Raw genomic sequence first — 26,531 nt, forward strand, 5'->3', positions numbered from 1 at the left:
TGGAGATCCATTGAGCATTCTGTTTTACGACAGTCCAAGGGATAGGTTCTGCTTCAACTTGGCATGGTGAAGCTCTTGTGTCATCCAATCACGTTTGATTGAGCACTATTTCGCATATACCGCCTTGCGTCGGAGAGGAATGCCAGTGGGGTCGGCGAAGTTGTAGGTGACGAGGAGAGTACTCGGTACGAGCATGATAATTCACAATAACGTTCCACCTGCTGGCGTCACGCAGCCTTGTACAACTGCGGGACGAGGCTGCGCTTTGACTCCCCCACACGAATCATCTCCAAGTCCACTTTGTCGTAAATTTCGTTCGAGTCTCAGCCCTTGACCCAGCATTCCCGTTCTTTGTCTCCTCGAACAATAAAGATCCACGTCCAATTCATGGACAATGGGGGACAGCGCGGAACAGGGTTCTCTAGAGACTCGGGATGCCTGGCTTGCCGCTCTCAGAAGCAGTTCGACAAATCTCCGCATTGAGGCATTGCGCAAATTGCAGCACAGTATCCAAATCACAGGTATGGCTACATACAAGTCCTGTTTCAGGGGGTCAGTCTCATTGGCAGCGCAGATGAGACAGTCTCAAAAGAATTATTGACCGTGTTGCCCGCTCTCCTTGCGACGTATCCTCGATACCTAGATCGAAAGTCTCGCCGAGCGGTGCAATCATGCCTTCGAGCATGTCTCACAACGCCTTCCTCCGCCGATGTTGCCTACCCTGCCGTCACAAAGTTTTTGTTACAAGAGAGCCAAAAAGCGGTCATAGCCCCTGGAAATGCATTTGTCCTGCTGGAATGGTGTTGCCTGGTTCAACAAGAAATACGGCTCAATGAGAAGTCATTCGAGCAATGCTTTGGGAGAATATGCCTGGCTGCTGCCCGGCTCCTGGATAAATGTGAAGACAAAGCGGTCCGGGGCGGAGTTCAAGGATCGGCCTTGACAATCGCCCGGAGAGGCCTGCGCGACGCATTCAAAGCACCACAAGTCGGAGAAAAGGCGTTGCAACTCGCCCTGCAAGATGTTGCTAGTTCCTCTGAAGCAAATGCCAGTCAAGCCCTCTATGTTGGTGTGATTTCCGGAGTCAGTGCCCGCATAACGGAGAGAAGGGAACAGCTTCAAGACTCAAAAAAGCAAGTCCTTGATTTCTATGTCAAGTCCATCATAGGCTCCAAAAGTCCCGTGCCGTTCAATCAGTCTATGGGCCTCAAAGATTTCTTCCTCGACTTCGTCGCTCTTCAGGACATTGGCGAAGTCCTGGTCCCCGCAATTGAGAAGGCCATCTTAAGATCGCCAGAGGCCATCCTCCAAGGCCCTATCGAGGCGCTAGCCTTGAGTCTGCCAACAGCACTCGATATTTCAGGCTTTGTCCATGGAAAACTGGTGAAACCTCTCCTATCAGCCATGAACTCTACCAATGCCACAATTCGGGATGGTGCAGGTAAGGCTCTGTCAGCCCTTGTCGGGAGAGGCGGGTCGCGAGATGCCCTGCAGAAGATTGCTGGGGAAATCGGGTCCGCGATGAAAGCTTCAAAGGCTGGTAGCTTTGAACTGCGTGGTCTATTGGCCGATACTCTATCAATAATCGCCCCCGAATTAACCACATCTTCTGTCATCGCCCAATCTATCGTCCCTGCGGCATCCAAGGAGGCTAACGAGGGCGCGCTGAGGAAAGAGGTTGCTGCATTAGCACCGCATCTGCAACTTATTGTCACAGCTTCATCAATCGAAAAGACGCTCTCAGATCTAATACTGAAAGGCACCCTTGACAAAAGGCTTCCTTTTCGCAAACTGTGGGTTCTGTGTCTCGCAAATGTTCTCAAACATCTTGCGAACGTGCCCTCCGAACGGGTGTCACGTGAATTTGTCAAGTCGGCCTTGAAAATCTTGAAAGATGCGTGCGACGAGGTTGCCCTCAATCCCATCCCAGCGACCCAGAATGGTTTTGTGGCTGCAGGCTTCGGTCTTCCTGCGATATTTGATGCGCCAGTACTGAAGACAGATGAGTACAAGTCGAGTACCTATGATGAACTCAGAAATCAATGTCTTGCCATTCGACCAAAACTTTCTTTCCTCTTGAACCCAAAAGTCTATACACGACTCTCATCTGCAGACGATTGCCAGTGGGCGCTATATGCGCTAACCAATTTGACGCAAAATCTCGAGCAAGCCTCAGAAGAAGCAAAGACTGCATGGGCAAGAGCGATCTTGCACCTCCTACTCACGCCTGAAGTTGACTCGAGTGTGCGGAAGCAGACAGGAATTGTGTTGTCACAGGCCTACTCGGAACGACCAGCTTCAGTAGGCCAAAGCATAGTACTCGGGATTTGGGACGTGCTTCGATCCCGTGCACTGGAGTCGACTAAGATGGCTGAACAATCCCTGAATGACAATCGGCTGCTTCAGGCTGTGAAGTGCATAAGCTTACCAAAGGACAGGCTTGAAAATATGACCCAGGAAGCGGCAGTTGAGGTGCTGAAGCAACAGGCCATATCTACAGTCGTGTTATTACGCCCTGAGCTGATTATCAACTCAGATTGGATTGCGACTTGCCTCGCCACTGGCATCGATCCAGGTGAACTTGCAAAGGAACGACAGGAACAACTTTTCAGAGAGATAATCTCACATTTTGAAACCAGCAAGATGGCACCATTAAACATTTTCGAGATCGCTGCCTGCAACTCTGCAGCTACATTAGCCTTCGTGGCGCCGGATATTTTTACGCCAGCCTTGATTCGTCAATTTCGGAAAGACCTAGACCCGGTGCAGTTGGAAGCTGTAGGTCCAACCGAAGCACTCATTGCCCGAGCCCCTGAAGGCACGATTGTCGTCGATGTCCTTGGCCAGCAGACGAATGGAATCCTTGAAAACAAGAACCAGAAAGACTATGATGTTCTCAAATGGGAAGAAGAGATACGCGCACAGTTGGCTAAAAAGAAAGGGGTACCCCAGAAAAAGTTGACCGCAGACCAACAGGCCAAGGTCGACGCTCAACTCAAGCAAGAGAGTGCTACGCGGGCTCGGGTGAGGTCGATTTCAAGCAACGTCAGAAGAGGTGCAAAATTCATTGAGAGTCTTGCTCATGGTCCGCCAACAGATGCAGGGCTTTGGATGTCTCCGGCCATCACTGCGCTGCTGGGGTCTCTTGAAGCGGGAGCGGCGCTCATCGTCGAAGATGAGATCGTCTCAGCTTATCTTGCCTGCTCCGACAAGATCTCGGACCGCCTCGGGAACCTGCGCCTTTTTGTTGGTGTTGCAACTCTCAGGTCTCTGCGGAATGCAAACGTTCCTGAGCATCTCTGTGTGGAGCCGCTTGCAGAGCTCGGAACAAGGGTGTTGTACAGACTGAGATTCGCTGCTGAGCAACGCCCTTTTGATACTGCCAGCACTGCTTATGCCCTCCCTCTCATCTTTTCTGTCCTCGAGAATGGAAAGATCGGAGATGTCACGGGCGACGATGCTGACGCACAAGCTCTGCTTGCTCTCGAATTTCTATCTTTCCAGATGGGATCCGGTGCCGATGAACACCTTCCAAGATCAGACATTTTACGCCACTTAATCAGCGCAATGCGCACGTATAACCAGCACTATCGAATAATAAGAGATTGTCTGTTTGACTTCTGTCGATCGATGTCGGACAATGTCACTTCTGAGGAGACGGACATTCTTCTGTCTGCCGTTACCCTTCCCGAGTCCGCTGTCCGATCTGCGGTTCTTCAAGCCATTCATTCAGAGATTGACTTGTCCGAGATTAATTATTCGGTCCATATATGGATTGCTTGTCAAGATGAGGAAGATGAAAATGCGGAGACTGCGCTGGCGATTTGGGAAGAGTTCGAGTTCGCCGTAACCGAAGAACTGGTCAATAGCATACCTCCGTTTTTATTTTCAGAGGCACGGTCGACTAGAACGGCTGCAGCAAAAGCTCTCGCGCAAGCGCTTATCCAAATCCCTTCGAAGACTGAGTCAGTATTGGAATCCCTCGAAGATCATTATCGAACAGAAGCTCAACCCTTGGTCCCAAAGCGGAACAAGTTCGGCATTGTGCAAAAAGGAGAACTAGTTGACCAATGGGAGAAGCGAAGCGGCCTTGCACTGGCATTCAAAGAGCTTTCTTCCGTCCTGAGTGGGAATGCTTTGGTGCCTTTTATGAACTTCTTAGTTTCAGACGGCGCCCTCTCAGATCGCAATGCTACTGTTCGCTCAGAGATGGTGGAGACAGGTACAACCTTCGTGGCAGCTCGAGGAAAAGAATGCCTAGAGCCTCTCATGGATCTGTTCGAGAAAGTGTTGCAGGGCCCTGATAGAGGAACTCAAGAGTCAGATTGGGTCAATGAAGCCGTGATCATTCTCTATGGGTCTCTGGCAAGACATCTACCTAATGGCGACAAGCGAACAGGGAATGTCATACAAAAGCTCCTTGATACTCTCAGCACACCATCCGAGTCCGTTCAATATGCTGTCGCCAATTGCCTGCCTCCACTTGTCCGTCCTCCCTCTATCGATGCTGCGCCATACATCACCTCTCTTCTTGATCAGCTTTTCCAGTCCAAGAAATACGCTGCACGTCGAGGAGCAGCTTACGGTCTTGCAGGAGTTGTCAAGGGTAAAGGTGTGGCAGCGTTGCGGCAACACAGGGTGATGGTTGCGTTGCGAACTGCGACTGAAAACAAAAAAAGCCCTGAGCAGCGACAAGGCGCAATGATGGCATACGAGTTACTGTCATTGCTGCTCGGTCGGACCTTTGAACCATATATGATCGAGGTGCTTCCCCAATTATTGACATGCTTTGGCGACCCAGTGGCATCAGTACGTGAAGCTTGCTTGGACACTGCAAAGACATGTTTTGCCAGCCTGAGCTCCTTTGGCGTACGTCGTGTCCTTCCTGAACTACTCGAAGGATTAAATGAGACACAGTGGCGTAGCAAGAAAGGAGCGTGTGACCTCCTCGGTGCAATGGCTTACCTTGATCCGCAACAGCTAGCCACAAGCTTGCCAGAAATCATACCTCCTTTGACATCGGTTCTGACGGACAGTCACAAAGAGGTTCGAGCCGCTGCCAATAGCAGTCTCAAGAGATTTGGAGAAGTCATCACAAACCCAGAAGTCAAGAGCCTCGTTGACATTTTACTCAAAGCACTGAGTGACCCAACAAAATACACTGAGGAAGCTTTGGACGGGCTGATCAAGGTTCATTTCGTCCACTATCTCGACGCACCTTCGCTCGCCCTTGTAGTGAGGATCTTAGAGCGAGGGCTCAATGATCGCTCAGCTACTAAACGCAAAGCTGCTCAAATCATTGGGAGTCTGGCACATCTCACCGAGAAGCGTGATATTGTTACCCATCTACCGATTCTTGTCACAGGCCTCCGTCTTGCGTCTGTCGATCCTGTACCTGCAACTCGAGCAACCGCCTCCAAAGCTCTGGGCAGTCTTGTTGAGAAGCTGGGCGAAGATGCCTTCCCAGATCTGATACCAAGCTTGATGTCCTCGCTTCGTACAGATACGGGTGCAAGCGATCGCCTCGGGTCAGCTCAAGCACTGAGCGAAGTCCTCGCTGGTCTGGGTACTGGCCGTCTTGAAGAAACGCTGCCATCTATCCTACAGAACGTCGCCAGCTCAAGGCCAACCGTTAGAGAAGGATTTATGACTTTGTTCATCTTCTTGCCGGCGTGTTTCGGCAACAGCTTTGCTAATTATCTTGCTCAAATTATCCCATCCATTCTCAGGGGCCTGGCCGACGATGTCGAAGCAATTCGCGAAACTGCTCTCAGAGCGGGCAGGTTACTCGTGAAGAACTTTGCGACTAAATCCATTGACCTCTTGTTGCCAGAATTGCAACGTGGTCTGGCTGACGACAGCTACCGTATTCGTCTCAGTTCAGTTGAGCTTGTCGGGGACCTACTCTTCAATCTCACCGGGGTCAGTGCTCAAACAGAAGCTGAGGAGGAAGGCGAAACTGCAACACAAGCTGGACAATCCTTGCTTCAAGTTTTGGGAGAAGAGAGACGCAATCGGGTCCTGTCTTCTCTCTACATTTGTCGCTGCGATACTTCTGCGCAAGTTCGAGCAGCTGCCATTGCCGTGTGGAAAGCACTCGTTGCAACACCGAGAACACTGCGCGAACTAGTGCCGACGCTATCTCAGATGATTATTGCTCGCCTTTCCTCGTCCAACATGGAGCACAAAGAGATTGCTGCCAATGCTCTGGGCGAAGTGATTCGCAAGGCTGGAGAAGGCATTTTTGCCTCGTTGCTTCCGTCCCTTGAGGAAGGCCTTCAATCTTCCACCGATCCAGATAAACGACAAGGCATCTGTATTGCTCTCCGGGAGATTGTCGACGCTGCTTCACCCGAGTCTCTGGAAGAGCACGAAAAGAAATTAATTGCCATTGTCCGACTGGCGCTGACAGATTCCGATCCCGAAGTGCGCGATGCAGCAGCAGAATCCTTTGACTCTCTTCAACAGATGTTTGGCAAACGAGCTGTGGATCAGGTGTTGCCGCATCTGCTGAATTTATTGCGGAGCGAAACGGAGGCTGAACATGCACTGTCCGCGCTGCTTACTTTGCTCACTGAAGCTACCAGGGCCAACGTTATTCTGCCTAACCTGATCCCGACGCTCCTCACCAACCCCATCACTGGCTTCAATGCTCGGGCGCTGGCTTCATTGGCTAAAGTCGGAGGTGCAAGCATGACTCGCAGACTGCCTACAATACTGAACAGTCTTGCGGACAACATGGTCACATGCAAGGACGAGGAACTTCGAGGAGAATTGAACGAGGCCTTCGACGCGACATTGTCTTCCATTGACGAATTCGATGGTCTCAACACCGCCATGGGTGTGATGTTGGCCATGATCAAGCATGACGACCACAGAAGACGAGCACTCGCTGCAAATCATTTAGCAACGTTCTTCGCAAATCCCGTTCTCGACTATTCCCGCTACAACCAAGATCTCATCCGCGCCCTTCTCATCTCATTCGGCGATCGAGACCAAGATGTTGTCAAAGCAGCCTGGTCCGCACTAAACCAGCTGCAGTCCCATTTGCGCAAAGAAGAAATGGAGACACTAGTCACCTCCACCCGACAAGTCCTCCAGCAAGCTGGGACTGCAGGATCAGTCCTGCCTGGATTCGCGCTTCCTAAGGGTATCCTGCCCGTACTTCAAATCTTCCTGCAAGGCTTGATGAACGGTACAACCGAGCAGCGAGTCCAGTCTGCTATGGGTATATCAGACATCATTGAGCGGTCGAGTCCTGACGGATTGAAGCCGTTTGTCACCCAAATCACCGGTCCGCTCATCCGTGTTGTCGGGGAGAGATCAATGGATGTCAAATGTGCTATCCTGTCCACTCTCAACCTGCTCCTCGAGAAGATCCCTACTTTCTTGCGTCCCTTCCTGCCTCAGTTGCAAAGAACATTCACAAAATCTATCGCCGATCCGACAAGTGAAATTCTCCGTACACGGGCAACGAAAGCATTAAGTACGCTCATCACATTAACGCCGCGCGTCGACCCCTTAATTGCCGAACTCGTTACTGGCGCGAAGACCCCCGAGACCGGTGTCCGCAATGCCATGTTGAAAGCCCTTCAGGAAGTTGTCAGCAAGGTTGGTTCGAGCATGTCCGACAGCTCCCGCGAATCCATCTTGGGGCTTATGGACAGCCAACATGACGTTCAGGATGATAATATGATGGTGACCAATGCTCGGCTTCTGGGGGCTATGATCAAAGTTCTTCCCGCAGAGAAGGCTGCGACTTTGATCAAGACTCGTGTACTCGCCCAGCCGTCGACCAACGCGTCAATTCTTGCTCTAAATGCCGTACTTTTGGAAAGCGCTCCGAGTCTGATAGAAAATCCGGCATATGCAGAAGATACACGGAACGTCCTCGTCAACGGCCTAACTGGGAAGAGCGGTACTTTCGTACAACAGAATGCCGTACTTGCATTAGGAAAATACCTCCTCTCTCTGCATGAAATATCTTCCGGCGTCGAAATTGAAGAAAGATGCAGACCCCTCTTCGAAGCCCTCGCTTCCACAATCCCACCAGGAGGAGACATCGACTCTCGCCGCCTCGCACTGGTGGTCATTCGCACGATCTTCCGCCACCACGGCGACAGTCTGCGCGAGGACAACAAAATCGTGGCCATCCTGGTCCCGCCGGTTTTTGCATCGGTAAGGGACGTCGTCATCCCTGTCAAGTTAGCAGCCGAGGCAGCCTTTCTCGAACTCTTCAACGTGGTCGACGAGGAATCTGCCCTCTTCGACAGGTACATGGCCTCAGAAGACGGTGGTAAGACGCTTGGAGTGGGCCCGGCAAGGGCGATGGGAGATTACTTCAAACGCGTGGCACTCAAGTTGGGAACTTCTGCGAGGGAGAGGAGGGCGGCGGAAGGTGGTGTCAGAGGCGGGCTGGGGCTGAGTTCGGATGAAGAGGAAGATGAGAGGGAGGTCTGGAGTGTGGGACGTGTGGACCTGGGTGAAGCCGGATTCGGTGAAGAATAGCAATGAGAAACCAGAGGAAAAGAAACAAGCGGTCCAAGTACGTGCGGGAGTTTGTTGGGACGAAGCCGCGAGAACTCACGTCTATGTAGGTAAATAAAAAAGGGATATTGGCGACTTCTATTGCAAAAGACCGATCAATGTCGATTAACTCCATCTCACCGGAATGAAGGGTTGACCTGCACGCTTCCTGCGCGTATGCGTCCATCTCCATATGAGGTTTTCTTCAGATAGGATCACAGCCCACGTAAAGAACGGACACAGAGTGATTGGAGAAAAGAGGAGTATGGGTGATTTTTTGGAGTATCCCTCTACACAGCTCTGTAGCTGGACATGGATGGAGGGGGATCCAGCAAAAAGCCTCCAAGCTTTGCTTGCTTGCCTATATGTACATACGTATAACTGAACCGCGCCCTCCCTCTGACTCGTATTCAGCAGGGGCGATGGAGTACAGCCGTCTGATCTGACGGAGACCACTCAGTCTTTTTCGTGGCCGAACAGACTGTGACAAGGGGGTTGGTTTAGGGGGTGAAACTGCGTCGTGGGAATTGCCGTGCTTGTCCCCCTTGCTGGTTGTCTGGCAGTGGAGACGAGAGACAAGCACTGCTTGGATTCCGACCACCCCCCACTCCTCGTCGGAATGCCACGACCGGTTGCGGCTTGACAGAACCAACAAAAGAGAAGATTGGCATTGTCGGAGGAGAGCTTCCTATTATCTGAAAAGGGATTTGAATGCAGGTGCTGGTTGCTCCGGGATATCCCCTGAAGGACCTGTTTGCTCTGTGGGCGGTGGTGGCCTAACCAATATGCGAATCAGATTAGCACCATGGTTTTCCTGAAATCAAGTGGGTGGGAAAACGTGCAACAGTAAACGAAAAGCATAACTTACGGTGCGCTCTTCTGTCCCTGTTCACCGCTAAAGTACTTCGAAAAGTCGCCCGGGTCCTCAAATGGTCTCGGCCCCAGTATTCTCACCAAATCATCTCTGACAAGCATTTCTTTCTTTAAAAGCTCCTCCGCCACAGCCTGCATTTGATCCTTTTTCTCCAATAGGAGATCTTTGCACTGCTTATGCGCTTCATCCACAATGCGTCGGACTTCCTCGTCGATGTGTCGCGCTGTTTCTTCCGAGAAAGGCTTGTGTAGTCTCTGCTCATCGTCGCGGTAGTGCAAGTATCCGATCTTGGGGGACATGCCCCATTCGGTGACCATAGCCGTAGCCATCCGTGTGACCTTGTTGAAATCATCAGATGCCCCACTCGTCACAGTATCGAACCAGATTTCCTCGCTGACGCGTCCGCCCAATGTCATGGCCATGCGGTCCATCAGTTGCTTGACGTTCAGCAGGTACACATCACCACCACCAGCGGGGAGGTATTGGGCGTAGCCCAAGGCACCTTGACCTCTAGGGATGATAGACACTTTGAGAAGGGGGTCGGCGTACTTGAAGAACCAACCGCAGATAGCATGACCAGCCTCGTGGTACGCGACGGTTTTCTTCTCCTCCGGCGTCAAGACTAATGACTTCTTCTCAAGGCCGCCAACGACACGCTCGATTGCTTGTTCAAAGTGAAGCATTTCAACGGACGCTGCGTTCGAGCGAGCGGCGATGAGGGCGGCCTCGTTTACACAGTTGGCAATGTCTGCACCTGAAAATCCCGGCGTCAAAGCCGCCAGACGGCCGGTGAGGTATTCCATGTCGACGTGAGTGACGATCTTGCGGAGATGGACTTTGAATATTTGCTTGCGGCCCTCCATGGTTGGTCTATCAATAACAATGTGTCTATCAAATCGACCCGGTCGCATCAAAGCTTTGTCGAGAACATCGGGTCTGTTGGTACCGGCAAGGACGACAACTTGTTCGGAGGTATTGAAACCATCCATCTCGGTCAAGATCTGGTTGAGGGTCGATTCGCGCTCATCATTGCCGCCACCAAAGTTTTGTTTCGCCCTAGATTTGCCGATGGCGTCGATTTCGTCAATGAAGATGATGCACGGAGCATTCTTTCGGGCATTTGCGAACAGGTCCCGCACTCGAGATGGGCCGACACCAACGAACATTTCTACGAATTCGGAACCGGAGACAGAGAAGAATGGAACACCGGATTCACCGGCAGTCGCCTTGGCCAACAACGTCTTGCCAGTACCCGGAGGACCGGACAAAATGGCTCCTCGAGGAATCTTGGCGCCCAGTCTTTGGTATTTCGAAGGATCTTTCAAGAAAGAGACGAACTCCATGATCTCCAGCTTTGCTTCGTCCATACCAGCAACATCGGCGAATTTGATTTTGATGTCGGTCTCGTGGTTGAATCTTTTAGCTCTTGACTTGCCGATGCCGAAGATCCCACTCTGACCACCAGCACCCGATGCCGCTCTCCTCGACAACCAGAACAGAGCACCCACAAAGAGAAGGGTTGGGCCAAAAGAGAAGATGGCGGCGCTCAGCGGAACTTCATCAGAGTAAGCCACAGGTATTCTTTCGTTCGCGGGGATACCCAATTCTTGTTGTGCCTCGTCCAAATGTCTCTCAAAAGCTTCCACCGAGCCAATTGAAAAGTAGTAATAGAAGTTGGGTTGAGCCGCAGGCGACTCTGGATATCTCTGTGCGACAGCGGAACGGTGTAGTTCGACTTTGACTCGGTTTCGATTGATGACGGTGAGTCTGCTGACCAGGCCTTTGTCAAAGAAGGTAGTCCTGAATTCCTGCCACGTAATTTCTCGACTTGTCTCCCCAGGGTACAGGCTTCGGTACAAGTAGTAGGTAATGAAGGCGGTCATGATCATTGTGCTGGCGTCGAGCTTGAACTCGTAGACTTTGGGTCCACCCTGCTGCTGCCGCTGCTGCTGCTGCTTCTGCTTTTCTTTGCGTTGTTTATGATGTTCCTCGCTCTTGTTTGACTGATCGAACAGTGGAGTTTCATCCGGTGTGGCGCCCTTGCCGTATTGTTGTCGAACCTCCTCTGGGGTCATGCGCGACATCTTGGTGAAGAGTCCCACAAGACGCACCGTGGTGCCAAGGTCGATTCGCTTGCTTGGATCCTTCCGCCGCGCTTCAAGAACTTCTCGGAGTTCTTTGGGGATTCCACCTTTTTTCATAAGCTCGGCAGCTTCATCAACGGCGTCGGCTTGCGCCTTGGGGAGACCCGTCTTAATCATTTGGGCGACATCGTCGATCTGTCTAATCTCTTCTGGTGTGAGGGGAGAAAACTCTTGGGTGCCGGCCTTCTTTGACTCTGGTTCTGCATTTTGGTCCTGTTTCCCAGCTCCGTCTGCAGATTTCTCGGCCTTCTCAGCATTCTCAGGCTTCCTCTTCGGCTTTTCAGGATCTTCCGAAGGCGGCTTTGGATCACCAGGGGTCACCGTTGCATACAATCTCGACAGAGGCGGACGTAATGACCGAGTGTATCGTAGTCTGGCGAATTGGGCGGAGCGGCGATGGGCACAGAATGCGCACTCAAAAGCAGCTTTTGACGAGCGCATCAATTGCGGCCGCAGGTAGCTTGCCGCCATTGCTGGCGTGAAGTCTGGAGGGAGAGACTGCCAGCAAAAGGGCACGAGGTAATGAGGGAGGAGGAGGTGAGAGGACGATGAGCCCAGACGGCAAGACAGCAAGTCTGGTGATCGGAGGATGCGCAATGGAGTTGACGCGAGCACATTTGCCTGACTTTTCTTAGATCCGATGCACCCATGACAGATGCGCTTGTCATAGATTTGGCCCAGTGTGATTGCGCCACCGGCCCATCTCGCCATCCGAATAATGCAGCCTTCTCCTGTCGTGCAGAGAGCATAAAACGGCACGGTGGATTTCTTGGATCATGTATCAGATTCTTTCTGACACTACAGCTCTACTCTATGGAATCCGGGTACTCCGTACACGTATCAGACTTCAATCTGCTGCTCCCATCGCATCCATATCCCATATTTCTGACCAACTTGACCACTTCGCCAACAGCCTTGCAAGCCGTATCCTTCTCCTACTCAGAGTTTACATCCGTCTTCTCCCGTACATGTCATGTCGAAGTTTCCATTCCTCCTCTAACTTGGCCTTAACAGCTTCTTTTCCCGCGGGTCGAAATCTAGGATCACGCGCAATCCGGCTTGGGGCGCTATAGAAACCTCCAGTGTTTTCCTCAAAAAAGCTCGTGCCGCCAATATTGCCCATCAGAAGCCGACCTCTTTCAATTGCATACTCCGGTGCGGGTTTGTACTTGCATACTAGGGCGTCCGTGTCCACTCCCAGCCCCGATGACTCTGTAGACTCAGCCAAGTTGGCTATGATGTCTCCAACTGCGCGGATTGCAGCACTCTCGATCCCCGCATCGGACGTTTGGTCGCTCAAGGCACTATCACCACCGACCCCAACTGACAGACGGCTAGCGTGGCATTCTTTAGCGGCCTGCTCGAACACTTTTCGTGTACCTGTAGCCGCTCTGTTGTCTCTGCTGGCAATTCGCATCCAATTTTGAAGACTCTCCTTCCTCGCACTTGATGAATTTTGTAAAAAGCCCTGGGGTGCATCTGGACTCTGCGCTCTGGCACACATTCTCATGACTCGATTCATTTTCACGCGTTGGCTCTTGCTGACAGATCTGAGCTCGAACCAATCATCATTGCCAACCTCAAAGATCTCTCGCAGGGTGGAGGCGTCAAAGGGAGACGAGCCCTTGTTAGTGATTTGTGCCAATGTTTGACGAGAGCTCAATTGCGAGTCAAACCCCGGAGGAGGGTTTCGAATAATGATGGATCTAGGGCCATCGGTCTGGGCACGAGAGGCAAGTTCTGGTGTTGCTGTTGTACTGTGAGGGCGAGCTGGCGAAGCTGATTCACTCGACTTTACTCGATGCAAATCGGGATTATGCAGAACAGTTTTCCCTGTCTTTGCTAATGCCTGTTGAGCTGCGACAAAACTCTGCATCTGATTCTTGCGGTCGTAAGGTTCGTCATCTGGTAGGACAAGAATTGGGCGGACTGTCTGCTGTCCTAGCGCCGGTTGCTCCGTTATTGATCGCTGCTTGGGCGGCTCCCCAACAGCGTTGGGATATGAGAAACTTCTGATGACGTTCGGTACCGGAAAAGAAGAAGCGTCAGAAGTGTTTTCGTCCATGTTGATAACGCTGTCGGAGTTCACATGTGGCATCGCCGGGCGCGCAACTAGATCCGACGCAAGAGTCCAGGTTTGCGAATGGATACTGGAACCCAGTTCGTTTTCATAGTGAACGAATGTCGCTGGGGTCACCACCGAGTTCCCGATCATACCTGAGCCGGGAGTGATGTGATGATGTGGAGTGACGAAACCGGCAGATGCGTCCGTGTATTCATGAGACAACGATGCGAGTTTGTTCTCCTGCTTGGAAGGGCTGATATCGTCTGGGACCATTAGATTGCCGTAATATTGGCCTGGGTGGAAGGTGGGCATCGCGGCTGGACCTAGCACGGGCATACCATGTGAGTCAAACCACCACGTCAAACCAGGGTACGGGAACCCACTGATTCCAGAGAGATTGCTCGGGGAGCTATTCACACTGGGATTGATGCCTTGTTGTACCTGCTTGATGATCGCATGTGGCTGGACGCGTTGGGGTGTCGGGTTGACAAGCGGCGACGGCGACTGTGAAGTCAACCTCAGCATTGCCTTTGGCGCTGTGGGGATTGCCGAGCTGGTGGTGTTGGCCTCGAGCCATGTCGGCTGCGGATTACCCGGCACGAGAGGAAGGTCAGACTCTTGGTTGATGGAGTTACTGCGGTCGACTCGTTTCTGACGGGTTGGTGTAGAGACGGCGTCTTCGATCTCCTCGACACTGTCATTGTCATCTTCAGGGGTATCTTCCAAGATTAGTGGCTTCCAGGCCTTGGGACCCTTGTTGCGGTTGAGCTGAGGATTCTTGGTGAAGGCGCTCAAAGAAATCGGTGCAGGCTTAGGAGGCAACTTGTGCTCTTCCGCTTCACGACTTGCTTGTCTTGCAGAAGCGGCTTTGAAAGCATGGTACTCGGCAGCTCTGGCTCGCGCACCCAACATGTCGGGGTTCTCTGTAGGCAAGAGGGGAGGTCTAGATATTGTGAGTATGCCAGCTTTAGGGGAAGGACATGATGGTGTTTGACCTGGATCCAAAAGGTTGCTCTAAATATCAAACATTTCTTTGCGGAATCATCAGCTTACAAGTTCCGCCACTGCGGATGTGAGAATCCAGCCAAGGAAGATGATGTAGTTTGCGGCGAGGAAGGAGATGGCGACTGCGACAAACTGGACCTGGCCAAAACCTGGCACCTGGACCGGCTCAGAAGGTAGGAGGCTGCAACGGGGGGACGTCGATCTATGCAGCAACCACCAGCGCTGGCGCAAGCGGAAGAAGATTGAAGGGCAAAGCGAATTTGACAGAGTGGTGCCACAGGGGAATGAGGATGAGGGTAAAGTGAGGGTCTAGGAGGAGAGGGCGCCGCCGAAGATACTGAACGAACACTGGATAGGAAAGACGAACAAACACGTTTTCTTAAGTGGCTCGGAATCAGGAAGACCGAGTACCATCTGTTGTGATGAGGCTTGGTGTTCGAAATCATCAAGTTGATTTTGTTGCCATCAGGAAGGAGAGACTGAAGAAAGAGAGCCAGGAAGGCATATAGGAGGGCGGTCACTTGTCACTCATCTGCATTTCACCCTCCTTTCAGGTTTCCACTCATCCATCTTTGTCTCTCATCATTTCATCGAACACACTATCACAGCTGATGGGAAACAAAATAACCTCGAGGCTCCCGATGTCTACAACGAGACACTCATCAGGAGAGGGATGCTCAAATCGAAGGACGACTGGATGCGCAGCCGTCGCTCGGGCACATTCCAGATCGACTCTCTCTGCCAGCATCACAGGCAGAACGGCTGCCACCACTCCCCCTCTTTGTGGCATTCCATCCCACGTGCCCTGTCATGGACGATACAATCTGACATCCAAGAAGAGATCAATGAAGAGGAGGCCGATTTGATAGACAGCGAGACAAGTCCCTAGACGGGAAATCATCGGCACGGATGGGTGGCCGGCCCATCAGCCTTGTTTTGCCTTGTCCTGCCCAACTTGCCACAACCTAAATACGACAACTTCGCAGCATATTTCGCCCCAAGTCCCTCAAGGTCCCTAGGACTTCTTCGAGAAAGAAAACAACTGATCTGTCAACGAGCTGCTCCCTGGTCTAAGAGTCCTCACCCCGAGAATCTCTGAGACGAGACCAGCATCATGAAGATAGGTGATCCGACGTATCGAGGTGCACAAGTCCATCTCCCGCTTGAAGTCGCCACGCTTATAATGGCATATGTCGCTTCGGGCCATGATCCTGACACTCAAACATCATTATGGGCTTGCTGTTTGGTGTCCAAGACCTGGTATGCGGCCTCTGTCCCCCATCTCTACAACCGGCCCCTTCTTTCCAGCCGAAACTTCGACCTTTTCACCCGGACGATATGCCCCCCGGCACGGTCCCGGAGATCGCGTGTCGGTCTTGAGAATATGATCAAACATCTTGACATGAGTCGGCTCGCGTACGAGAGCACCAATAGTCTCACGGCCCGCCTTATCAACCGGATCAAGTCGTCGCTAGAGAGTTTTGCTACTCCAGCCGTCACTTTCTCGTGAGCCACTTCTAGTCTTTGCGGGAATTTCGGATGACTCTGACGCTGTCGGTAGGGTTTCATCATTGGCTTCATTGTCCAAATGTGTGAATTTGCGTCATCTAGACATGTCAGCAGATTCTTACTCGATACGGTTGCGCGACCTTTTCGACGCCATAGCTAAGCTCCAACGTTTGACATCTCTGAGTCTGCCAAGAGGAATCAAATTTAGACCAGAGTATCTTCCGTGGGAAAACTTGAAATGGCCAGAGAACTTGACGCGTCTGCATGCCGCCGATCTGATGTGTTATCGATCCATGGACTGGGACATGCTATTTGAAAGCTGGCCCAGGACTCTGGAAACACTGACCTTTCCAATGTCGGACGTCTTCTTACACTGTCAAAAAAAAGTGGACCATGTTCAACGCCTCGAGTTGATTGATTCTAGAGGATCAGGCGATGATAGCTATAACCTGTTCGATATCCTCCAAGTCTTTCCAAGTCTCCGAGAATTGATCGTTCCCGCCGATGTGGCACGGAGAACCCTCAACGAACTTCCAGTAGAGGCAGAAAAAACGGCTGCCACAACCTGCCCTCTGGAAATATTGAGGATCACCCCGACATCTTATCCCAAATGGTACCTTAACAGCCAGGGCCGTGTAAATGTTGAGACGGACTTTGAGGCCTTTCGCAGGTTGGCCGTGCTCCCCCGACTTCGAAGGCTGGAAATGCCGAAGTCCCTCACGAGCGGCAACCGAGCCGGAGACCAAACCTGGTTCGAGGAGCTCTCACGCAGGATCGAGAAACGCGCAGACCAAGACAAGCGAAGCTCTTCGGGCATTTTCCTGGTGGATGATTTGGAGGCTATGGAAATATGACAAGCATGATTCGTTCGCCATGTTGGATGAACGCGAGCCGAGTGTTGTATCTCGGACTCTTCTGCGAGGCCACCTTTGGTATTTATTTCGCAACGGTGTTTAATTTTGTTCCGGACACTGGACTGAGACGTGAGTCTACCTGTCTAGGTAGAGAGTCACATAGCACCTGCGAATCTTCCGTTCACTCAGTAATGGCCGACCAGCGCCTCCAATCTTGCTCAAAGCTGCATTATCATTCCCCTACTCCGACATTACAACCATGGTGAGTCACACGTCCATCACGAGCAGTCTCGAAGCCAACGCCTGCACCAACATTGCCATAGCCTTGTATCTCATTCCAATCCAGCAAAAAAGGGGGAAACAAGACTCATATCGCTCCGACCGTGCCCTTTGTTCCGCCATCCAGTGCCCAGCGCTGTGTTCCCATTCATACAAAATCCTCGCATGTCAACTTTCTCCAATGTGTCATACCGTACCATAAGCAGATCGACGATGGGAATAGGAAGAAGGGGAGGTCAAACATGACGGACTGGTGCGTATAGCTGCAGATGCCATGTTTATGATTCTCTCCGGGACTTCCACTTGCCTTCTCAGAAGATCGTTCCAAATGTGCCTTCAGTCTCGATTCTCTTCCTCGGGCTTCCTTCGGCATCTGGCTTGCGATGTCTGCAAAATCACGACACGGGTTAGCATACCGCCACCACCACAACAGCTGAATAGCAAGAGTGTACTGAGAACGGGAGGAGAAGAAGACCACATACCTAAACGTGAATCCAACAAAAAGACCCTTGCCCATCTTTTCGTCCCGCTCCGCCATCTCCTCCAGTGCTCTCTGTTTGTCATGCACCTCCTTGTACTTCGCCATATCCGCCTCATTGGAGAAATCGTCAAAGTAACCAGCATCTGTCTCTGAATCCAACTCCGGCACAAACGGGGCCTTCTGCTCTCTTAGCTTCGAGAAGTCAACTTCGGCGAAGTACTCGTGCTTGTGGATTTCGGAGATAGATTTGAACCGATGATCCTTAGCGGCGACGAGGCGAGTGATCAAATCCCAGGTACGCTTGGAGAGGAAGTAGGTGGGGTCGTCATAGATGGGTTTACGGAGCACACGCTGCCAGCGTTTCAGGTTTTGCCAGGTCTCGTCAACGGTGGCGCCTGCGAACGGTGGGTACCCTGCCAAAGCTTCAAAGAGCATGCAGCCCAAAGACCAGTAGTCGACGGTGAAATCATATGTTTCACCCTTGAGAACTTCTGGGGCCATGTAGTCGGGGGAGCCAACGATAGACTTGGCGTAGTTGATGTCCTTCTTGCGGAGGGAACGATAACCCTCGCGGCGTTGGTCGGCAGAGCGGTCTTCCACGGCGGGCATGCCGAAGGGAACTGGTGCATTTCCTACTTCTTCGAGCTTGATGCGCATGCTTTCGATCTTGATAGGGCTAAGCATGCCGGCGGCGAGTCCAAAGTCGGTAAGCTTGACGTGTCCTGTGGCATCAATCAAGAAATTCTCTGGTTTCAAGTCGCGATGAATGTAGCCCAATGTATGCAAGGCGTCCACACAGGAGAACATTTCGGCAATGTAAAATCTTGCGTGACGGTTGTGAAGAACGCCGGTGTTATTGAGCAGGGTTCGAAAGTCGCCTCCGGGAACGTACTCCATAGCCAAGTAGATCTGTTCTTCGTCTTGAAAAGAGTAGAGCAACTTGACAAGCCATTCGGATTTGGCGGCGGTGAGGATATCTCTCTCAGTCAAGATGTGCCGTACTTCATCCAGTTTGAAGAGGAGTTTCTTTCTCATGACCTTGAGTGCGCAGACCTCTCGAGTGTCTTTCTTTTGGGCGAGATAGACTTGACCGTATCCACCTTGACCAACTTGGGTAAGGATTTGAAAGTCACCATGACGAAGGCGAGTGCGACGTTTGCGCAGATTGGCTCGCTCACGCCCAAGGTATTTGTGGAGCGCGTTGTCGTACTCTTCTCTTGGGGTCTCAGGAGGATTAGGGAACGATGCTTTGAAAGCAGCTTCTCTGGATTGACGATTGTGGACGTATGAGAGGAGGTCGAAATAGTAGTCAAGGAAGTCTATGAGACATTAGTGCCTGATCTGTACTGCGGAGCGCTGAGATACATACACAATTGAGTCACGTTTGCCAGTCGTTTAACTTTCGGAAGTTGCAACTTTTGCAACTCCTCAGCGGTGAGACCTTTGGTCGGGGTCATGGTCTTCTTGGAGTCTGCGGTCCGATATTGTTCTTGCCGCGAGATGGCAGCATGGTTCTGCTGAACACCTTTGCCGTATCCCAGGTTACTAGCAGGTGCGTTTTCTTTGTTGGACTGACGTGTAGGACTCTCTGAGCGGCCATGATACTGGGTAGGAGGATCTGCGAAGGGATCTTCACTCATATTCTCATCCCCAGCAGAGAATCCTTGTTTGGTAGGGGACTTTGGCTGAGTCTTGGTGGGCGAGGTGGGAGCCAGTTTCATGGCATTGTCAAATACGTTGGGCAGATCGTTGGCTCCAGGAGGGAGTTGTCTCTTGCTTGGACTGCCTTGAGGAGTTTGTACAGGACTGGTGAAGCCATGGACAACGCCGCCACTTGGGGTCGTGGGGGTGTGAGGACGGTCGTACATCTCGTTGCCAGAACGAGTATGCAGCAGAGGAGGAGGCATAGGCATGACCATGTTGAGATCTTGCTGTGATTTAGGGGAGAGAGGTGTGCTGCCGACAGCCATTTTTGGTCGGACGAATGTGTGTTTTGAGGTTGACGGCGACGGGAAGGTAAACCAGGCGGTGAAGATTGGCTGTTCTTCTCACTGTTAACTCAAGAGCACGACAGCCAGGCGATCAGTCCCTTGAACTAAACTCTCAAGCGATTGAATGCTTTAGAGGAGAGTCGGCAAGGACGATGGCTGGATCACTTGCGCACCGCAGGCAAACGAGACCAAGTCCGCCTTGCAACGGGGTTCGGTTAATACAAGGGATCATTCAAGACAAATTTGGAGAGAATCAACAACAGCGACTTGTTTCGATAGGCAACGAAGGCCTGTGCCGCAGTCACGTGCTTCCTGATTAGGAAGCAATGACTCGCTGCTTTAAGCATTCGCGTTGGTGTCCCATGTTTGCTGCTATTCAAATGCTAGTACAGTGCTATAGAGATTTGAACCTTGAGTGTTGTGTGTAATTGAGAGGCAGCAGTACCGATTTGCGCCGTCTTCCATGATCCTGGCGGCATACGAATATGCTGGAGTCGATGCCGCAGTCACACCCATCCCTGCCACAACGGCACACCATCAAACATGACCAAGCTCTTCTCCCGGTCAGCAAACGCTGCGAGACCAGATTTCCACGAGAGATTAACAATACCTCGGCTGAGTACTACTCCTTATTCTCATAATCCCAAAGAGTCTGAAGAATCGCCTAGCCTTCCTCTACATCTTCGTCGTTCCATGGCTTGAGTTGGTAGCACTGCATGAAGTGCCAAAAGGATTTGTAGCTAAGTTGTTTGGCAATTTTGTCCCGAGATCTGTAGATATCGGTTTCTTTCTGGCTGTTAAGGGACTGTGAAGCCGTGGGTTGGGTGGTGTTTAGGCATCTTAGTTTTAGGTGGAAGAGAAGGCGGCTGATGAGTAAGAATGGTCCGCGGATTTGTATGCTGTATTGTAGGGTCTGCAAATTGGAGAGGTAAGATGTTTGGTAAGATACACCAAGACAGGCGGGATGGAGAACTCTATTATGTACCTAGCGAGGCTAGGTAGCAAGCAGCGGTTAGGCGTTGATATGAAACTAGAGAGGCACTTGACAAGAGCGGCCCAGAATGTGCCGAAGATGATTCTCTAAGAATGAAGAATACTTGGGTACTGTTTGTACACAATATGCTTTTGCAATTGCGAAGTCCTCAAACAGGTGCAACGACCGTCACCAGAGGGCAGAATCGATTGAACCTTCAGACGCCAATGACTGGACCATTACGCCGCCGTTCCACCGCACAGGTGAGCGTCTATTTCAATATTCAGAATACCGTACCAAGCAACCTCTCATTCTCAGGATGATGGACAGCAATATTCCGAGACATCACGCCTTTTGTTAATGTGCATATCTCACAGCGAACAAGGCCAGCAATCTACCACTCCATCTTCTCCTTGACATAAAGATCCACATATTTATCAACGTCCATCGAGTCCAGCCTCGAGGCATCGGTGCCCAGTTCCAAAAGCTCCTTGATCTTGGCTTCCGGGAAGTGGTGGCTCAAATGCCTCTTGTATTTGGCCAAAATCTCGGGCTTGGCCTCGTCTCTTCGCAGACGGTGACCAAGCGGTGCCTCCACCACAACTTCATCCAACACAGTTCCGTCGTTCAGTGTCACGGTCAAAGCATTCGAAATCGTCCTCAAGGCAGGGTCGTGGTAGTCCTTGGTGAACTGGGGGTCCTCGACACACTTAATCCTCTTCCGGAGGTCCTCTACCAGAGGAGACGTCGCGGCCTCGCTACCGTCAACGTAGTCGGTGGCCTCCAGACGGTTGAAGCACAACATAGTAGCAACCATATATTGAACACAGTGGTCGCGATCGGCAAAATTGTCCATGGGCTTAAATTGCTTGTCAATGATTCGGATGCACGCTTCGTGGGTTCGGTTGGTGATCTCCTTGATGTCCTTGGCCGACTTGCCCATATCCGCAAGGATCTTGTAGATCTTTTGTGCAGCTTCAACGGCAGTCTGTGAGTGGAACTCGGCCGGGTACGACACCTTGAACAAAACATTCTCCATGACGTAAGAGCCATAAGGACGCTGGAACTCAAACTTCTTGCCCTTAAAGAGGACATCGTAGAAACCCCAGACAGGGGCCGAGAGCACCGTGGGAATGCCGGCTTGGCCTTGCAGGACCTTGAATGCGAGGTTTACCGCCCTTTGACAGGCATCTCCAGCAGCCCACGACTTGCGGGACATGGTGTTGGGTGAGTGTCGGTAGGTTCGCAAGCTCTGCCCGTCGACGAATGCCTGAGAGACAACGGCCGCAGTCTGAGCTTCGTCAAGACCCAACATCTTACTGACCACTGCAGCCGACGCCACTTTCACGAGGACGACATGGTCCAAACCGACTCGGTTAAAGGAGTTCTCCAGAGCCAAACATCCTTGAATCTCATGGGCCTTGATCATGCCTTCCAAAACATCCCTGATGGTTGGGATCTTGCCATTGCCCACGTTACCACCAGCTCTGTTTGTTCGGGCCATCCAGTCAGCAACCGCTAGAATAGCACCAAGGTTGTCGGAAGGATGACCCCATTCCGCAGCCAGCCAGCAGTCATTGTAATCCAACCATCTGATCATAGCGCCAATATTGAAAGCACCGTTTACCGGGTCCAGTTCAAAAGGCGTTCCGGGGACTCGAGTTCCATTAGGAATGCTGGAACCTGGGACTATAGGGCCCAGGATAGCAGAGCACTGAGGAAAGCGCAGGGCTTCCAGACCACAGCCGATAGTGTCCAGGAGAATGTAGCGAGAGGTATCGAGGGCAAGTTCCGAGTCAATCTTGTAATTGTGCACGTAGGAGGCGATGTCGGTGATCTCGGGATCGTAAGCCTGAGTAGGGGCTTTGGAGGGCTGCGAGGAAGCCATCTTCGCGGAAGTTGAGAAGGAGGAGACAAGGGCAGACGTAGGACGAGGGAGTCTCAAGCTGGGCGCTGAGCGAATCGCTGGGGATGGTGTTTGTGCTCGGACAGCTAAAGCACCCGCAGCCAACCTTCGCACTGGAGCTCTTTTGAAGGCGGAGGACACCAGCATGGCTCGGTAGAGGTGGATCGAGCACAGTCAGGTCAAGGCGGATGGAATCGCGAGGTCGGTGAAAGAGCGCAGTGCGGCAATGGTCGAGTGAGTGGGGTGTGAGCGGTAGAGTCGGTGTTGAGATGACAAGCCAGCGAACACTCAATGCTCTCCAAGGGCAGGTGACAGCAACAGACGCCTGTGTTCTCCGGGCCACAACAATGCTGTTCTTAGTGAGGCTGTGGTTGATTTGCTCACCGACTTGAGGGGGAGCCAAAGAAAATGAAGAGAGTGGAAAAGGGCAGAGACGATGGGACGGGGGGGGGGAGCGCAGGAATAAAATAAAATCAGAGCTCGAGCAACTCTCAACCACTTTTTCTTGGACAACCTCACTCACTCACTCACTAGTACGGCAGCTATCTATTTCAGCCGTCTATTTTACATCATCCTCTCCTCACTCTCCATCTCACACAGACTGCTACCGACCTATTGCGCTTGCCATTCCTAGCATCGCCTCTGTGCCGCGTCCCCGATCGAGCTCCGACTGCCTCGGCCATTGCCGGCCCATCGCAAGCGGTGCGTATCGAGGTCGCCCACCAGTCGCCCCGCTGGAATGTCCAATGCCCCTGATTGTTGCTAGCTGTTGGTTCCGCCTCTATCCCGTCCACGATTGATTGGCCCATCGCCTCTTTCTAACCCTTCTGGCAGTCTGAAAGAATGCGAACAATGTCCCCTAGACAAGCCCGCTATCAGCCTCTTGACAATGCGACTGAAGTAGAACTCGATGGAGGCAACTGGTCCGATGACGACCCCAAACAACCCCAGACCTTCACTTTCCGCCCTGGTCCACCTGCGGGCGACGCCGCTTCAGCAAGCGAGGTCGCTCTGCTAGGCTCCTCCGCCCATGACAGGTCCTCCAGAAGACGAAAATACTCCGATTCCGTTGCCGGCCGCTTCTGCGCCGGCCGCAGACTCACCAAGCAATACATCACCTTGTCAGTCCTCCTCTTAGCAGTCATTGTCTCGGTCATTGGTGGCGGGGGCTATTGGTTCTATACTCAGGGTCAAATCAATGGACAGTCTCCGCCGTGGTATCCGACACCGCGAGGCGGGACATTGCCATCATGGCAAGAGAGCTACGACAAGGCTCGAAAACTGGTTGAACGCATGAGCCTCGTGGAGAAGGTCAACATCACCACGGGCACAGGATGGGCAATGGGCTTTTGCGTGGGCAATACTGCCCCAGCACTGAGCGTCGGTTTTCCGGGTCTTTGTCTTCAGGATGGGCCTTTGGGGATACGATTCGCAGATCATGCTACTTCGTTCCCTGCTGGGATCACGGTGGGCGCCAGCTGGAACCGAGATCTGATGCGTCGCCGCGGTGCTGCTCATGCACGTCAGGCTAGGCTCAAGGGCGTCAACGTCATTCTTGGGCCAGCAATGGGACCGCTGGGTCGAAACCCGGCTGGTGGTAGAGATTGGGAAGGCTTTGGCAGCGACCCAGTTGTGCAAGGCGTAGCAGCATACGAGACCATTCAAGGCATCCAATCACAGGGTGTCATGGCAACTGCAAAACACTATATCGGCAACGAGCAAGAGCATTTCCGTCGAGGCCTGGAATGGGGTCTCCCAGAGGCTCTTTCTTCCAACATCGATGATCGCACTCTGCACGAAGTCTACGCTTGGCCATTTGCTGAGAGCGTAAGAGCCGGAGTGGCCAGCATTATGTGTTCATACCAGATGGTCAACAATTCTTATGCTTGTGCGAACAGTAAGTTAATGAATGGCATTTTGAAGGATGAACTCGGTTTCCAAGGCTTCGTCCAGTCGGACTGGTTGGCGCAACGCAGTGGTATTGCCAGCGCTCTTGCCGGCCTCGATATGTCCATGCCAGGTGACGGACTGTATTGGCAGGATGGAAGATCCCTTTTTGGTGAGCAGCTCACCATCGCAGTGCTCAATGGCTCGCTTCCCATAACCAGGCTCAACGATATGGTCACACGGATAGTTGCTGCATGGTATCAACTGGGACAAGACTCCTGGTCCTCTGAGGGGCCCAACTTTTCCTCATGGACCACCGACGAATATGGCTATCCAAATCCCGGCAGCAGCAGCAAACAAGACAAAGTCCTCGTCAACAAGTATGTTGAGACTGAGAACGACCAAAGCCGACAGTTGGCCCGAGAAGTGGCCAGCGAGGGTATCGTCCTGCTGAAGAATGAAGATTCAATCTTGCCGTTGAGCCCTGCACTTTCCGAATTGGGGCCCGGCACTCCCAAGCGAGTCGCCGTTCTTGGGGAGGACGCCGGCCCTGGGAAAGGTCCCAATTACTGCGAAGATCGAGCTTGCAACCAAGGCACGCTCGCTGTGGGCTGGGGTTCAGGTGCGACTGATTTTACTTATCTTGTCGACCCGCTTTCGGCCCTGAACTCGAGCTTTGACAAGTCTGTTGTCGAAATAACCAGCTCTCTTACCAACAAGGTGTCTTCCAGCTTGAGGAAGGTCCTCCGTGAACAACACCTGTGCCTGGTCTTTGGTAATGCAGACGCCGGCGAAGGTCATCGCATCTGGCATAGTCAGCGTGCGGACAGAAATGACCTGGAAATTCAAAAGGGCGCTGGTCGGTTGATCCGCACAGTGGCCGACGAATGTGGCGGTCCTGTTGTGGTCATTATCCATTCTGTTGGTCCTGTCATCCTCGAAGATTTCGCCGATTTGGAGTCCGTCAAGGCCATTGTCTTTGCGAACTTGCCTGGTCAGGAAAGCGGAAATGCCCTGGCTGACGTCCTGTTCGGCCGGACCGATGCTTCCGGACGGCTACCATACACGGTCGGCAGGTCTCTTGAAGACTATGGCCCAGGTGCTCCAGTGCTTTATTATCCCAACGCCATTATCCCTCAGGTGGATTTCAAGGAAGGTCTGTTCATCGATTATCGTCATTTTGACAAGGCCGACATTAAGCCACGATATCCATTCGGTCACGGGCTGTCGTTTACCACATTCGATTTCTCTGACCTGGTTATTACGAGCCTGAAATCAAAATCGCCTCTGCCCTCTGCACGGCCTTCGACGCTCACACCGCCGAGGTTTGATGAGACCATACCCCCTGTCGAAAGTGCGCTCATTCCAAGCACATTCAAAAAACTTCGGAAGTTTGTTTATCCGTACGTATCTAAAGCGGACAAAGTAAAGAAAGGAAGGTATCCCTATCCTGACGGATACGAAATTGTTCAAGAGCCCAGTGCTGCTGGAGGCGGCGAAGGCGGCAATCCCGCGCTGTTTGAAGAGTATGTCAGGGTTCAAGTGCGCGTTACAAACACAGGGCATCGCAAGGGGAAGTCTGTCGTTCAACTGTATGTGTCGTTCCCTGGAGCGATAATGGAACCATCCACCAATGAAATCATCGAAACGCCGGTAAGAGTGTTGCGCAACTTCACGAAGATCGAGCTCGAGGCAGGTTCAGAACAAGTTGTCAACCTCACCCTGACACGAAAGGATCTCAGCTACTGGTCTGTGGTCCAACAGAATTGGGTGATGCCTGACGGTCTGTTCACCTTGGCCGTGGGTCGCAGTTCCCGAGATCTGCCTCTGCATGGGACATACTGATCACCTGGAGACGAGGCATATCGAGTCAGATATTGCGGAGTCAGTATTGGTGCACACCATAACGTGAGGGTTTCGACGATCCTGCGCATCATCTCCTCCATCAGAACTGGGAGAGCAAAAGCGATCTTGGGACTGGATCATCTGATATACGAGTCGACAGAGCCAACGCGACAGACCACGGCTCTGTTACAA

At 52.1% G+C, this 26,531-nt stretch overlaps 7 protein-coding genes across 7 annotated transcripts; 3 read left to right on the forward strand and 4 right to left on the reverse strand.

Annotated features, from left to right (window-relative positions):
* Nucleotides 1–394: 394 nt before the first annotated feature.
* Z519_02118 (uncharacterized protein) lies at nucleotides 395–8,508 on the forward strand (the record flags this gene model as incomplete). Its single annotated transcript, XM_016759875.1, has 2 exons — nucleotides 395–521; nucleotides 575–8,508. 2 exons carry the CDS (start codon nucleotides 395–397, stop codon nucleotides 8,506–8,508), a joined length of 8,061 nt encoding a protein of 2,686 aa, XP_016623396.1.
* An 882-nt stretch (nucleotides 8,509–9,390) lies between these two features.
* Z519_02119 (uncharacterized protein) lies at nucleotides 9,391–12,015 on the reverse strand (the record flags this gene model as incomplete). Its single annotated transcript, XM_016759876.1, has 1 exon — nucleotides 9,391–12,015. One exon carries the CDS (start codon nucleotides 12,013–12,015, stop codon nucleotides 9,391–9,393), a length of 2,625 nt encoding a protein of 874 aa, XP_016623397.1.
* A 475-nt stretch (nucleotides 12,016–12,490) lies between these two features.
* Nucleotides 12,491–14,521, reverse strand: Z519_02120 (uncharacterized protein; the record flags this gene model as incomplete). Its single annotated transcript, XM_016759877.1, has 1 exon — nucleotides 12,491–14,521. The coding sequence occupies one exon, from the start codon at nucleotides 14,519–14,521 to the stop codon at nucleotides 12,491–12,493; it is 2,031 nt and encodes a 676-aa protein (XP_016623398.1).
* A 1,207-nt stretch (nucleotides 14,522–15,728) lies between these two features.
* Nucleotides 15,729–16,977, forward strand: Z519_02121 (uncharacterized protein; the record flags this gene model as incomplete). The annotated part of the gene is made up of 2 exons (XM_016759878.1): nucleotides 15,729–16,120; nucleotides 16,176–16,977. The coding sequence occupies 2 exons, from the start codon at nucleotides 15,729–15,731 to the stop codon at nucleotides 16,975–16,977; spliced, it is 1,194 nt and encodes a 397-aa protein (XP_016623399.1).
* Nucleotides 16,978–17,567: 590 nt separating this feature from the next.
* On the reverse strand, nucleotides 17,568–19,707 carry Z519_02122 (uncharacterized protein; the record flags this gene model as incomplete). Its single annotated transcript, XM_016759879.1, has 3 exons — nucleotides 17,568–17,643; nucleotides 17,739–19,056; nucleotides 19,107–19,707. 3 exons carry the CDS (start codon nucleotides 19,705–19,707, stop codon nucleotides 17,568–17,570), a joined length of 1,995 nt encoding a protein of 664 aa, XP_016623400.1.
* Nucleotides 19,708–21,095: 1,388 nt separating this feature from the next.
* Z519_02123 (2-methylcitrate dehydratase) lies at nucleotides 21,096–22,754 on the reverse strand (the record flags this gene model as incomplete). Its single annotated transcript, XM_016759880.1, has 1 exon — nucleotides 21,096–22,754. The coding sequence occupies one exon, from the start codon at nucleotides 22,752–22,754 to the stop codon at nucleotides 21,096–21,098; it is 1,659 nt and encodes a 552-aa protein (XP_016623401.1).
* Nucleotides 22,755–23,459: 705 nt separating this feature from the next.
* On the forward strand, nucleotides 23,460–26,339 carry Z519_02124 (uncharacterized protein; the record flags this gene model as incomplete). Its single annotated transcript, XM_016759881.1, has 1 exon — nucleotides 23,460–26,339. One exon carries the CDS (start codon nucleotides 23,460–23,462, stop codon nucleotides 26,337–26,339), a length of 2,880 nt encoding a protein of 959 aa, XP_016623402.1.
* Nucleotides 26,340–26,531: the final 192 nt, after the last annotated feature.

This window comes from Cladophialophora bantiana (assembly GCF_000835475.1).
Source record: "Cladophialophora bantiana CBS 173.52 unplaced genomic scaffold supercont1.3, whole genome shotgun sequence".
Lineage (NCBI taxonomy): Eukaryota > Fungi > Ascomycota > Eurotiomycetes > Chaetothyriales > Herpotrichiellaceae > Cladophialophora > Cladophialophora bantiana.